The 14,423-nt window shown below is 41.3% G+C and overlaps 2 gene segments (V, D, J or C); both read left to right on the forward strand.

The window, feature by feature from the left end:
* LOC608379 overlaps positions 1-14,423 on the forward strand; it is a 345,452-nt gene that overhangs the window by 267,705 nt on the left and 63,324 nt on the right.
* Positions 9,085-9,955, forward strand: LOC119877168. The segment is given in 2 exon segments: positions 9,085-9,245; positions 9,609-9,955. Coding segments are annotated over 2 exon segments (381 nt in total).

The following is a 14,423-nucleotide window of genomic DNA, read 5'->3' on the forward strand; positions in this document are numbered from 1 at the left end:
AAATATTTGATGAACAGTACTTAGTGAGATGCTAAGGAAGAAAGAAGTCACTCTGTCTTGCTATCTTGGGTTTTCCATGATAATTGAATAGATTTAAAATATAAATCAAAATCAAAATATGATTTAGCCTAAATATACAAAACCCAAATGATTGAAATGTCTTATACTGTTTCTAACACAACTTGTACTTATCTCCTCATTATTTTAGGATCCAGTGGGGATATTGTCATGACACAGACCCCACTGTCCCTGTCCGTCAGCCCTTGGAGAGCCGGCCTCCATCTCCTGCAAGGCCAGTCAGAGCCTCCTGCACAGTAATGGGAACACCTATTTGTATTGGTTCCAACAGAAGCCAGGCCAGTCTCCACAGCGTTGATCTATAAGGTCTCCAACAGAGACCCTGGGTCCCAGACAGGTTCAGTGGCAGCGGGTCAGGGACAGATTTCACCCTGAGAATCAGCAGAGTGGAGGCTGATGATGCTGGAGTTTATTACTGCGGGCAAGGTATACAAGATCCTCCCACGTGGTTCAGCCTGAACACAAACCTCTCTGTTTGGCCTGTCACCACTGCCCAATGTGTTCCTTGAGTGGGGAGCAGGCGCCGCAGAGTGTCCTGAGTTGGCGTCAGTGGCAGAGTTGGAGAACCCAGGGCAGTAATGTGCAGCTGAGTGCTCTGGCCCATGTTACAGCCCCATGAGCTGCAGCAGCCTTCGCAGGGCAGAAGCAGCTCAAGAACGGAGGTGAGATGCAAGTGCTCTCTGAGCAACAGGCTGGATGGAGAGCTCAGTTGTATCTCATCCCACCCCTCTCTCCTTCTGTTTGGTTATTACATTAGTCAGCCTGAGAGTCAGTAAATTGAGGCATATTTGTGACAATCCAAGTCGAATACATTTTGAAGCAAATAAATTTTGCTATATTTTTATAGGACAATATTGGTATATTTCAGAATTTATTATTTTTTATTTTCCCACTCTCTGAATTTCTTCTTTCTCAGTTAACTAATTGCTCTGTTACTGTGTTCTCTGGATAGCATTCTCTACCTGCCTCCCCACAGAAAATATGACTAAGAACAATTAGTAAATTTTTTTGTTCAAGCACCCAAATTAACTTGTTTTTGCAACAACGTAAATGGTCCCTAGAGAGTCTAACGTTAAGTGAAAACAGTCAGACAAGAAAGACAGATACCATATGATTTCATTTATATGTGGAATCTACAAACATCAAACAAACAAGAAACCCAGAACAGAAATGGAAAAAGACCCATGAATACAGAGAACACCTGGTGGTGGCCAGACAGAAAGAGGATGGGAGGATGGGAATAATTCACGACAGGAGAGTGGAGGGTATATGGAATGAACAAAAACAGGCACAGGGATGAAGGGTACAGCGCAGGGAATATAATCAAGGATTTCATAATAGCGTTGTATGGGGGACAGATGGTAATTACAGTTGCAGTGACATAACATAGCGCATAGACATGTCAAATCGCTATGCTGTCCACCTGAAACCAACGTAGCCCAGTGTTCCAACTATACTTCAATAAAACAACGACATACACACACACACACACACACAGAGGTGTGTCCTTTGTGTGCACAAACACATAAAAGAACTTAAATCTAGAAATTTTACTTCTCTCAATTATCTTTTTCTGAGACAAAATAAAAGCAGTTATTGGAATTTCACAGAGGATTCTGAAATACAACACACCTTAAGATGTAGAGCATACAGGATCCCTGGGTGGCGCAACGGTTTGGAGCCTGCCTTTGGCCCAGGGCGTGATCCTGAAGACCTGGGATCGTATCCCACATCAGGCTCCGGGGCATGGAGCCTGCTTCTGTCTCTGCCCCTCTCTCTCTCTCTCTCCTCTCTCTGACTATCATAAATAAAAATTAAAAAAAGATGTAGAGCATACAATGTAGTTCATATACCACATGTTGGGTAGAGAGTGGTGTGAGATTTTTTCCCAAAAGTAACATTTTAAAGCCATTTCGCCTAAATACTATTTTGGAAATGATAAATTTGGTACTATTTTGCAAAAAGTGTTAAAATACTAACCAAATACATTATTTTTTACCGAATATGGTCATACCTGTAAAGGAATCTGAATTTATATTCTGTTCAAATGTGTGCTTTGAGTAGATCTCAATTAAAACAATGATCAAATATATCTGTCCTCATCTAAAGTCATGTCCATTACTGTCCATTTCACCTTATTCATCCCTCTTCCCCTCTAGCCCCTGGCAACCGCTCAACATTTTGCTGTTTCCATGGACAGTAGATTATGCCTTTTTGAGCTGAATAGTTTTCATTGTCTGGATGCATCATAGTTTATTTATCCATTCTCCTTCGGAAGAATATCTGAGTTTACAACACGGATTATACTTATGAAGAAATCTGTATATATGTTGGTGTGCAGGTCTTTCTGTAGACATCAGTTTTCAACTCCATAGGATAAATCGAAAGTCTGATTGCTGAATTGTGTGATAAGAGTATGTTTAGTTTCTGTAAGAAAATTGCCAACTGTTTGACCAAATGGCTGCTCCCTTTTTGCATTTCCAGCAGCAGGGAATGCCTGTTCGAGTCCCTCAACATGCTCACCTGCATCTGGAGCTGTGTTCTAGATTTTGGCCACAACAATAAGTGGGAATAGCATCTCTGATTTGTATTTCCTTAACAACACACAATGTGGAACATCTTTTCTGTGTCTTGTTTCATATCTGTCTTCTCCTTTCTGATGAGGTGTCTGTTCAGATCTTTGCCTCATTTTTATTGGATATTTCTTTTTTTTTATTTTTTTATTTATCATGATAGTCACAGAGAGAGAGAGAGAAGCAGAGACACAGGCAGAGGGAGAAGCAGGCTCCATGCACCGGGAGCCCGACGTGGGATTCGATCGCGGGTCTCCAGGATCGCGCCCTGGGCCAAAGGCAGGCGCCAAAACCGCTGCGCCATCCAGGGATCCCTGGATTATTTCTTATTGTTGAGTTTTAAGTGTTCTTTGTAAATTTAGGTAACAGCCTTTGTCATAGGTGTTTTTGCAAATATTTTCTACCAGTCTGTGACTTGTCTCCTTATACACTGGATAATGTCTGTACACACAGTAATTTTATTTTTGCAACTGGACCTTTTATTTCATGCATTAATAAAGAATACATTACTATGTCACAGTTTTTAAGTGTTTTGATATTCATATTTGAATATAATTAGTCTCCTTACTATTCCTATGGTTTTCTATTATTTTTTGTTTTTAAAAACATTCTTAAAGAAGGTATGACAGATTATATTTGACCTCACAGAGGTCCAAGGACAAAGGCATTACAAACACTTGCTTAGAATTAGGACCTGGAAGACTTCCCCACTACACCCCTACTGCTTATCCTCCAACTCTACTGCTACTGAAATTTTGTTCTTTGCAATAAAAATTCTTCCTGCTTTTCTGACACAAGGAGATCCCTGCTAGTCCCTTTCTTTCAGGCCCGGAGGGCGGGAGGACTTGAAGGGTTCTGCTGCCACTTTACACACTGAGATCTTGACACATACATAACTCTAGAGGCTGCAGATTAAACACTGCAAAATCATTGAGAGATATGGAAAATCAAGGACTGGTGGCTGGACCACCTTACAGTAGAAGCGACTTCTGTAAAACCTTGTAGCATTGTGGATTGCTGCCCCTTCTCGTTGGCTATTCTCAGTAAACATAGCCCTTCCCTGAAATGTCATTTCCTTGGACATTATTTATTTTTATGTGTTTGATCAACCAAATTTTTTATTTATCAAAATGTTATAGACTTGAGTTCGTCTTCATTTCTCCCCAACTATCCGCGTATATTGCATCATTACCTTCCCCCAGCACCACCAAGAATTGAGCCTGAGTGTGCTCATAGGTTGTGATTAATGAATCCTTGAGAACTTAGTTGCTGGGATAAGAGTGGAAGAGAGAGTAAAGACTGTGGACAATTTCAGGTGTTCAAGGTTTTCTCCACATTCTTTTCTGGAATCCTCCTAATGATCAATCTGCTAGATTGCTTAACACAGAGTATAGTCTTTCCCTCAACCACTTGCTCTCTCCCTTCCATCTCTGCTTGTTTTCTCCTCCATCCAGCATTGAAAGAGAGAGCAAAGCTCAGGTATTTTGCAGCTTCAGGCATTGTTCCAGTCTGGTCTTGACAGCAAAATACTAGAGTTTCAGGTAGAAATGTACTTTTCTCTTGGCCTGTCTGCTCCTCCAAAATCTTTTCTTTACCTCTTCATTCCACATACGCATCCTGCTCTCCTTCTGCTCAGATGATGTTCACTGGTACTGTTCTTTTTCATCACTCTGAGGAAACTACAGATACATCTGAGTTGTTCTTCAGGCTCCTGACAACTGACCATTTATCTTGATGTGGAGAGGAACATTTTGCCTCCTTCCTAAGTGTCATGGAACTGCTCAGAGGAGAACATTTGTTGTGTCATTCTGTTGAGTCAAACTGTGGTGTACCATTTGGATAGATTTTAGTGGTCATTTCAGTTCAGATGTTTCTGTCTGTGTGTGTGTGTGTGTGAGTGTGTGTGTGTGTGTGTGTGTGTGTTCTGGAGAAAGAATTAACTACTTAAATAATTTGGGGACAATGTGTCACCCCCGTATGGGGAAAAATGAGTTTAATTGTCTTACTTCATACATGAAACTCACTTTTCAAAACACGACTTTAAACTTACAGAAGAAAATATTGAGATATGAGTACAGGGTAGGAAGATCAGATCCAGGAAAGCATATCTCGCTCTCATTCTCTTTTCTTCTGATCATGGAAACAATCCTAAGAGCATTAATTTCCAAACCCCTCCATTATACAATGATTAGGTCACTGTAAAATGAAACAAAAGAAAATTTAAAAGCCACAATCTAGGAGCCTTCCACATCAGTACTTTATGAGAATCATCAGGGAGTATCCACTGGGAAATAAGGAAACAGCAGTCTGGAAAATGACCTGGAACCTTGCTTTGGAGAGAAATATAAAGGGAGGAAACCAAGTATATTGGCTCTAATCTTCAAGGAAAACATAGAAAAGTGCTTGAACATGTAATTCTAATAAAAACCCCCATCTTCATAAAATCAGAGCATTGCCTCCAAAATCTGGGGAGGCAGCCTAGGGCAGCTAATCACCCTCAGAGGAGGTTTGTATGAGAACTGCAGCTCTGTGGGACAAGGGTCAGTGCTGCAGATAGGAACACTTGCAGCCATATCAGGCTGACGTCCAGGCTGGGAAGAAATCCACATCGTGTCCACTGTCCTTGATCCACAGGAGACCCTAGAGGTCAGAGTGGGAGTTAGATAGGATGCAAGGCTTTAGAACCTGCTTGAATTCCCCAGCCTCTGAAACAATGGTGGTCCTCCAGAATTTCTGATTTATGTCTGTGACATACGAGAAAATATAGAGATTGGTCTCTGCTCCCAGCCCCTGACAGAGCTCCTAAAACGCTTATAATTTCCTAGGAGATAAAAGCTCTAGAGAATCTTTCATTCTGTGAGATTGCCCCTGAATGGGCTCCAGGATGGGCACTGGTCACCAGAAAGACCAAGCCATGATTAGAACCATGGAATTTGCTGCCCCATTTCCCATCCAGTAAGGGGAGAGGAGCTTGACACATAGATAATAATCGATCATGTCTAGGTAAGCAAGCCTCCACGAGTCTCAAGAGTGCAAGGTTTAGAGAGCTTCCACACAGATGAACAATCCACAGAGAGAAAGAGATGCACTCCATCTCCACAAGGACAGAAGCTGCTGTACACAGGACCCTCCCAGACCTCACCCTATGTATCTCCATCTAGCTCTTCATCTGTATCTTTATCATATCCTTGAATAAACTGGTAAACATAAATAAGTGTTTCTCTCAGTTCTGTGAGCTCCTCTAGCAAAGCATCACACATGTGGAGGGAAGCCTGGGAACCCCCTCCTAAAAATGGTATTGGGAGCGGTCCCTTCATCTCTCCCATCAGACAAGGAGACCCTGATGGGCTAGTCCTTCTCAACCTCGGGCCTCCAGGCCACCTTGAAGAGCTTGAACATTATATGGTCTCATTCATTTGGGGAATATAAAAAATAGGGAAAGGGATGGAGGGGAAGAGAGAGAAAATGAGTGGGAAATATCAGTGATGGTGACAGAACACAAGAGACTTTAACTCTGGGAAACGAACAAGGGGTAGTGGGAGGGGATGTGGGCAGGGGGATGGGGTGACTGGGTGACGGGCACTGAGGGGGGACTTGATGGGATGAGAACTGGGTGATATGCTATCTGCCGGCAAATTGAGTCCCAATAAAAAAATTAAAAAAAAAAAAAAGCTCGCCTTTTATCAGAAAGAACTTCCATTTAGGTTAGTCAGGAAACAAGCTTCTGTGTTTGTCTCATCTTCACCAAAGCACCATAGTTTGAGCATCTGGCTTGATAAAATTTATAGGTCAAAGTCTACAGAATATATAACAGCATCACACTTCCTATCCCACACACTCTGATCCCAGGATAATGGGTTCACAGTTGCACCAAAAAGAGAATCTTCTCAAGGTACACAAATCACACACTGACTTCCACTTTTATGGACCCAGATGAACAGCCTCTCGCACAGAGACAACAGTGCCATAAAATCCACCTGCAAAACTCCTTGCTAATTCAGTTGATGGTGCTTAGATTAGAGACCTCTAGAGCCCCGTTCCCCACCTGGACCTCACAGAGTTTCTGCTTACATCCCTTACAAATGTTATTCTTTCTGTGAAGTTGTAGCGTCCAGCTTTGCTGGGGTCAGTTTTATTGTCCAGGGTACAAAATAGAGTGTAAACATGTAGAGACGCGGATTCCTGTTTGGAACTAAGAATACTCCTTGTTCAGTGTACAGGTCATACTGGAAAATTTCAAAGCCTTTACTGTCAAGAAATAATCTTTCTAAGATTTTGCATTTTCGAGATATTTTAGATAATTTTTAAAAATTATGAGACAGGCAACCAAGCAGAAAAGACTTTTTAAGTTTTCATGTTAATTTCTGTAGCAAATAGTAATATTCCAAATTCAAACATTCTAAAAATAATTTGGAAAAACATTTTCAAAACTGATATACAGTAAGTAAAAAAAAAACCATGACAGATGAATAATTTGCAGCCATATTTCCACACGCTGAGCTTTCACATAAAAATGTGTAATGTGATTCGTTTTTGAAGTACAGTTGAGAAATAGTGTTACACAATGTGATTCTTCACTTAACATGGGTTATGAATATTATGACACTCACCTTAACATTTATAATATTGTCTTGTATTATCCTTTTTGTCTTTGTCCTGATATTTTTCATTATTGTGGCTTATCTTTCTGAATTCATTCACTAATAGGATTCATTAGGAAGACTGAAATTTTTTTTAAATTGGAGTTTAATTTGCCAACATATAGCATAACATCCAATGCTCATCCCATCAAGTGCCCCTCTCAGTGCCCGTCACCCAGTCACCCCCACCGCCTGCCCACCTCCCTTTCCACCACCCCTTGTTCTATTCCCAGAATTAGGAGTCTCTCATGTTCTGTTACCCTCACTGATATTTTCTCTCATTTTCTCTCCTTTCCCCTTTATTCCCTTTCACTATTTTTTATATTCCCCAAAAGAATGAGACCATATAATGTTTGTCCTTCTCTGTTTGACTTATTTCACTCAGCATAATACCCTCCAGTTCCATCCAACTCGAAGCAAATGGTGGGTATTTCTCATTTCTAATGGCCGAGTAATATTCCATTGTATACACAGACCACAGCTTCTTTATTCATTCAATTCGATGGACACCTAGACTCCTTCCACTGTCTGGCTATTGTGGACATTGAGGCTGAAAATTTAAAGAGGAAGATTCAGGATTGCATTGGCTAGCTTATAACATGGATCAAGGAAGAAAACATAAGAAAAAGTAAATAGAGTGACACCTAAGAAATTATGGGACTTGGGCTATTATACTCCTATCTCAATTTGTCGTGAGCACCTGGGACTCTCCACAGAGTTCAGGATTTGCTCTCCACAGCATTTTTACACAATAGCTATTCCACTCTCAGTACAAAATCTTACTCTTGGAAGATATCCTAGGAGATACAGAGCCTGAGCTTTTCTGTGTAATCACACCTGGAATTGTATTTATCAGTTATTTTTCAATTCAGTATGACTTTGGCTTTTAATTACCTGAGACTCAGTAGAACTACAAACTCTATGCTTTCAGTTTCTCCAGGATTTTGTTTGAGGACAGTGACTTTAATTGGGAGGTAACTTGAGGTTGACACAATTCTCACAAATATCTCAATATGATAACGTCAAGCAGACACATGAAGAATCATCAGGTTCTGTCACTGTTGTAATGAAGGGTCTCATATATACCACACGGCATGTGTGTGTGTCTATCGATCGATCAATCAATCGATCTATCTTTATCTGGGGAAGGAGAGAGAAGTGTGACAAGATACACTCCAGACAGTAAAAAAGGGTTACCACAAATCATACTCATTACATGAAGCATAAAATACGGTCGTCTTCCCTATTCTCTTCCATGTGATTATTAGTTCTCTTCCTGTAAGTGAGAGAATCTTCCTCCTTGACAGGGTGTTTTTACTTTCATCTTCTCATAGAGCATAATTCACAGGGTCCCAGGGTGAGTTTATTTTAAATCATTGTTAGACAGTCTTAAACCATCAGTCTGGAAACAGGAGACCCCATAGACCCTAGAACTATCTCCAGTTCTTCCCGTGATTTGGAGATCCTCCGCCACTCAGCTGCAGTTGGGAGTGTCAGCTGTTTCCCCTGGGACCTTAGCAGACAGGAATCCAAGCAGGAGGGCCTTTCACCTGCCAGAAATGGACACTGGCCACTACACCTTCACGTCTCTGCTGGTTTCACAGAAGGGCAGGACTCTGAGCACTGTCTTCCCACAGATCCTGACTTTCCCCTTCGATCCTCCTTCCTACTCAGGCAGTAAAGAATTTGTCTCTGTTAGCTTTCCTCCCAGCACAGAAGACCTTTTAAGCTACTACACTGGCAGGAGAGGGACCTGCACCTGCCTGTGCCTCTTTCCACTCTGCCACACCCACCAGGGGATTTGCATATTGTCCCCTGGGGAGGACCTTCCCTTGAAAGTCTGAGATAAAGGTCAGCTCTAGGCTTGTCTTTACTTACTAGGGCTCCTCAGCTCAGCTTCTCAAGATGAGGTTCCCTTCTCAGCTCCTGGGGCTGCTGATGCTCTGGATCCCAGGTAAGGACAGGGCGGAGATGAGGAAAGACATGGGGGCGTGGATGGTCAGCTCCCCTGGTGCTGTTTCTCTCCCTGTGTATTCTGTGCATGGGACAGATTGCCCTCCAATGAGGGGAATTTAATTTTTAGACTGTGAGAATTAAGAAGAATATAAAATATTTGATGAACAGTACTTTAGTGAGATGCTAAAGAAGAAAGAAGTCACTCTGTCTTGCTATCTTGGGTTTTCCATGATAATTGAATAGATTTAAAATATAAATCAAAATCAAAATATGATTTAGCCTAAAATATACAAAACCCAAAATGATTGAAATGTCTTATACTGTTTCTAACACAACTTGAACTTATCTCTCATAATTTTAGGATCCAGTGGGGATATTGTCATGACACAGACCCCACTGTCCCTGTCTGTCAGCCCTGGAGAGACTGCCTCCATCTCCTGTAAGGCCAGTCAGAGCCTCCTGCACAGTGATGGAAACACGTATTTGAATTGGTTCCGACAGAAGCCAGGCCAGTCTCCACAGCGTTTGATCTATAAGGTCTCCAACAGAGACCCTGGGGTCCCAGACAGGTTCAGTGGCAGCGGGTCAGGGACAGATTTCACCCTGAGAATCAGCAGAGTGGAGGCTGATGATGCTGGAGTTTATTACTGCGGGCAAGGTATACAAGATCCTCCCACAGTGGTTCAGCCCTGAACACAAACCTCTCTGTTTGTCCTGTCACCACTGCCCAATGTGTTCCTTGAGTGGGGAGCAGGCGCCGCAGAGTGTCTGAGTTGGCGTCAGTGGCAGATGTTGGAGAACCCAGGGCAGTAATGTGCAGCTGAGTGCTCTGGCCCATGTTACAGCCCCATCAGCTGCAGCAGCCTTTGCGGGGCAGAAGCAGCTCAAGAACGGAGGTGATGCAAGTGCTCTCTGAGCAACAGGCTGGAGGGAGAGCTCCCTTGTATCTCATCCCCACCCCTCTTCAGAGTCAGAAAATTGAGGCATATTTGTGACAATCCAAGCCGAATACATTTTGAAGCAAACAACTTTTGCTATATTTTTGATAGGAGAAGTGGTACCTGATGGTGCTATTCTGAATTTATTATTTTTTATTTTCCTTCTCTCTGAATTTCTTCTTTCTCAATTACACTAATTGTTCTATTGCTGTGTTATCTGGAGAGCATTCTATACCTGCTAGGAAATATGGCTGTAAACGATTAGTAAATTTGTTTGTTCAAGCACCCAAATATATTTTGTAAATTCATAGCAGATATGAGGTCCTAATTTTGTTAAAAAGTAATACTAGATACATACACACACACACTTATTTATTTATATACACTGGAATATTAGTCTGCCAAAGAAAGACATCTTGTTATTTGCAACAACATGAATGGTCCTATAAAATCTAATGTTAAGTGAAATAAGTCAAAGAAAGATAGATACCATATGATTTCATTTATATGTGGAGTCTAGAAACCAAACAAACAAACAATAAACCCAGAACAGAAAGGGCAAAGACCATGAATACAGAGAACACACTGTTGGTGGCCAGACAGAAAGAGGATCATCGGAGGATGGGAAAAATTCACGAAGGAGAGTGGGAGATATATGGAATGAACAAAAACAAGTAACCTGGATGAAGGGTACAGCACAAGGAATATATTCAAATATTTCGTAATAGCGTTGTATGGGGACAGATGGTAACTACACTTGCGGTGACATAACATAGCACATAGACATGTCAAATCGCTATGTTGTACACCTGAAACCATCGTAAGCACTGCGCGCCAAGTATACTTCAATAAAACTACAACATACACACACAGAGATGTGCACACACATAGACACACACAGAAGAACTTAAATCTAGAAGTTTCATACTTGCCTCAATTACTAATGAGAATGAAGATACAACCATTCAAAATCTTTGGGATACAGCAAAAGCAGTCCTGAGGGGGAAATACATTGCAATACAAGCATCCATCCAAAAACTGGAAAGAACTCAAATGCAAAATCTAACCTTGCACCTAAAGGAGCTGGAGAAGGAAGAGCAAATAAAACCTTCACCCAGCAGAAGAAGTTAATAAAGATTCGAGCAGAACTCAATGAAATAGAGACCAGAAGAACTGTGGAACAGATTAACATAACCAGGAGTTGGTTCTTTTTTTATTTCTTTTTCTTTTTATTTATGATAGTCACACAGAGAGAGAGAGAGAGGCAGAGACACAGGCAGAGGGAGAAGCAGGCTCCATGCACCGGGAGCCCGACGTGGGATTCGATCCCTGGTCTCCAGGATAACGCCCTGGGCCAAAGGCAGGCGCCAAACCACTGCGCCACCCAGGGATCCCAGGAGTTGGTTCCTTGAAAGAATAAGATAAAAAAAAAAGAATTAATAAGATAGATAAACCATTAGCCAGCCTTATTAGAAAGAAGAGAAAAAAGATTCAAATTAATAAAATCATGAATGAGAAAGGGGAGATCACCACCAATACCAAGGAAATACAAACGATTTTAAAAATGTATTGTGAGCAGCTAGACAACAATAAATTAAGCAATCAAGAAGAAATGGATGCATTTCTGGAAAACTGAAAACTACCAAACTGGAACAAGAAGAAATAGAAAACCTGAACAGGCCAATAACCAGGGAGGAAATTAAAGCAGTCATCAAAAACCTCTCAAAACACAAAAGTCCAGGGCCAGATGGCTTCCCAGGGCAATTCTAACAAATTTTTAAAGAAGAAACCATACCTATTCTACTAAAGCTGTTCGGGAAGATAGAAAGAGATGCAGTATTTCCAAAGTCATTCTATGAGGTCAGTATCACCATGATTCCAAAACCAAAGACCCCACCAAAAAGGAGGATTATAGACCAATATCCCTGATGAACACAAGCAAAAATTCTCAATGAGATACTAGCCATAGGATCCAACGGTACATTAAGAAGATTATTCACCATGACCAAGTGGGGTTCATTCCCGGAATGTAAGGCTGGTTCAACACTCTTAAAGCAATCAATGTGATAGATCATATTAACAAGAGAAAAAAATATGATCCTCTCAATAGATGCAGAGAAAGCATTTGACAATATACAGCATCCATTCCTCATCAAAACCTTCAGAGTGTAGGGATAGAGGGAACATTCCTCAACATCTTAAAAGCCATCTATGAAAAGCCCACAGCAAATATCATTCTCAGTGGGGAAACACTGAGAGCCTTTCCCCTAAGATCAGGGGATCTTCCCCTGAGAACAGGGATGTCCACTCTCACTACTGCTATTCAACATAGTACTGGAAGTCCTAGCCTCAGCAATCAGAGAACAAAAAGAAATAAAAGGCATTCAAATTGGCAAAGAAGTCAAACTCTCCCTCTTCACAGATGACATGATACTCTACATAGAAAACCCAAAACATTCCACCCCAAGATTGCTGGAACTCATACAGCAATTCGGCAGTGCGGCAGGATACAAAACCAATGCCCAGAAATCAGTGGCATTTCTATACACTAACAATGAAACTGAAGAAAGATAAATTAAGGAGTCAATCTCATTTACAATTGCACCCAAAAGCATTAAGATACCTAGGAATAAACCTAACCAAAGAGGTAAAGGATCTATACCCTAAAAACTGCAGAACACTTCTGAAAGAAATTGAGGAAGACACAAAGAGATGGAAAAATATTCCATGCTCATGGATTGGAAGAATTAATATTGTGAAAATGTCAATGTTACCCAGGGAAATTTACACATTTAGTGGAATCCCTATCAAAATCCCATGGACTTTCTTAAGAGAGTTGGAACAATTTATTGTAAGATTTGTATGGAATCAGAAAAGAGCCCAAATAGGGGAATATTAAAAAAGAAAACAATAGCTGGGGGTATCACGATGCCGGATTTCAAGTTGTACTACAAAGCTGTGGTCATCAAGACAGTGTGGTACTGGCACAAAAACAGACACATAGATCAATGGAACAGAATAGAGAATCCAGAAGTGGACTCTCAACTCTATGGTCAACTAATATTTGACAAAGCAGGAAAGACTATCCACTGGAAAAAGGACAGTCTCTTCAATAAATGGTGCTGGGAAAATTGGAAAGCCACACATAGAAGAATGAAACTAGACCATTCTCTTACACGATACACAAAGATAAACTCAAAATGGATGAAAGATCTAAATGGGAGACAAGATTCCATCAAAATCCTAGAGGAGAACACAGGCAACACCCTTTTTGAACTTGGCCACAGCAACTTCTTGCAAGATACATCCACGAAGGCAAAGGAAACAAAAACAAAAAATGAATTATTGGGACTTCATCAAGATAAAAAGCTTCTGTACAGTAAAAGAAACTGTCAACAAAACTACAAGACAGGGCAGCCCTGGTGGCTTAGCGGTTTAGCAACGCCATCACCCGGGGTGTGATCCTAGAGACCCGGGAAGTCCCACATCGGGCTCCCCGCATATAGCCTGCTTCTCCTTCTGCCTGTGTCTCTGCCTCTGTCTCTCTGTGGGTCTCTCATGAATAAATAAATCTTTTTTAAAAAACTACAAGACAACCTACAGAATTGGAGAAGATATTTGCAAATGATATATCAGATTAAGGGCTAGTATCCAAGATCTATAAAAGACTTATTAAACTCAACAGCAAAGAAACAAACAATCCAATCATGAAATGGGCAAAAGACATGAACAGAAATCTCACAGAGGAAGACCTAGACATGGCCAACAAGCACATGAGAAAATGCTCCACATCACCAGCCATAAGGGAAATACAGATCACAACCACAATGAGATACCACCTCACACCAGTGAGAATGGGGAAAATTAACAAGACAGGAAACAACAAATGTTGGAGAGGATGTGGAGAAAGGGGCACCCTCCAGTACTGTTGGTGGGAATGTTAACTGGTGCAGCCACTCTGGAAAACTGTGTGGAGGTTCCTCAAAGAGTTAAAAACAGATTTGCCCTACGACCCAGCAATTGCACTCCTGGGGATTTACCCCAAAGATACAGGTGCAGTGAAACACCGGGACACCTGCCCCCCATTGTTTCTAGCAGCAATGTCCACAATAGCCAAACTGTGGAAGGAGCCTCGGTGTCCATCAAAAGATGAATGGATAAAGAAGATGTGGTCTATGTATACAATGGAATATTACTCAGCCATTAGAAACAACAAATACCTACCATTTGCTTCAACA

This window comes from Canis lupus, chromosome 17 (genome assembly GCF_011100685.1).
Source record: "Canis lupus familiaris isolate Mischka breed German Shepherd chromosome 17, alternate assembly UU_Cfam_GSD_1.0, whole genome shotgun sequence".
Taxonomy (NCBI): domain Eukaryota; kingdom Metazoa; phylum Chordata; class Mammalia; order Carnivora; family Canidae; genus Canis; species Canis lupus.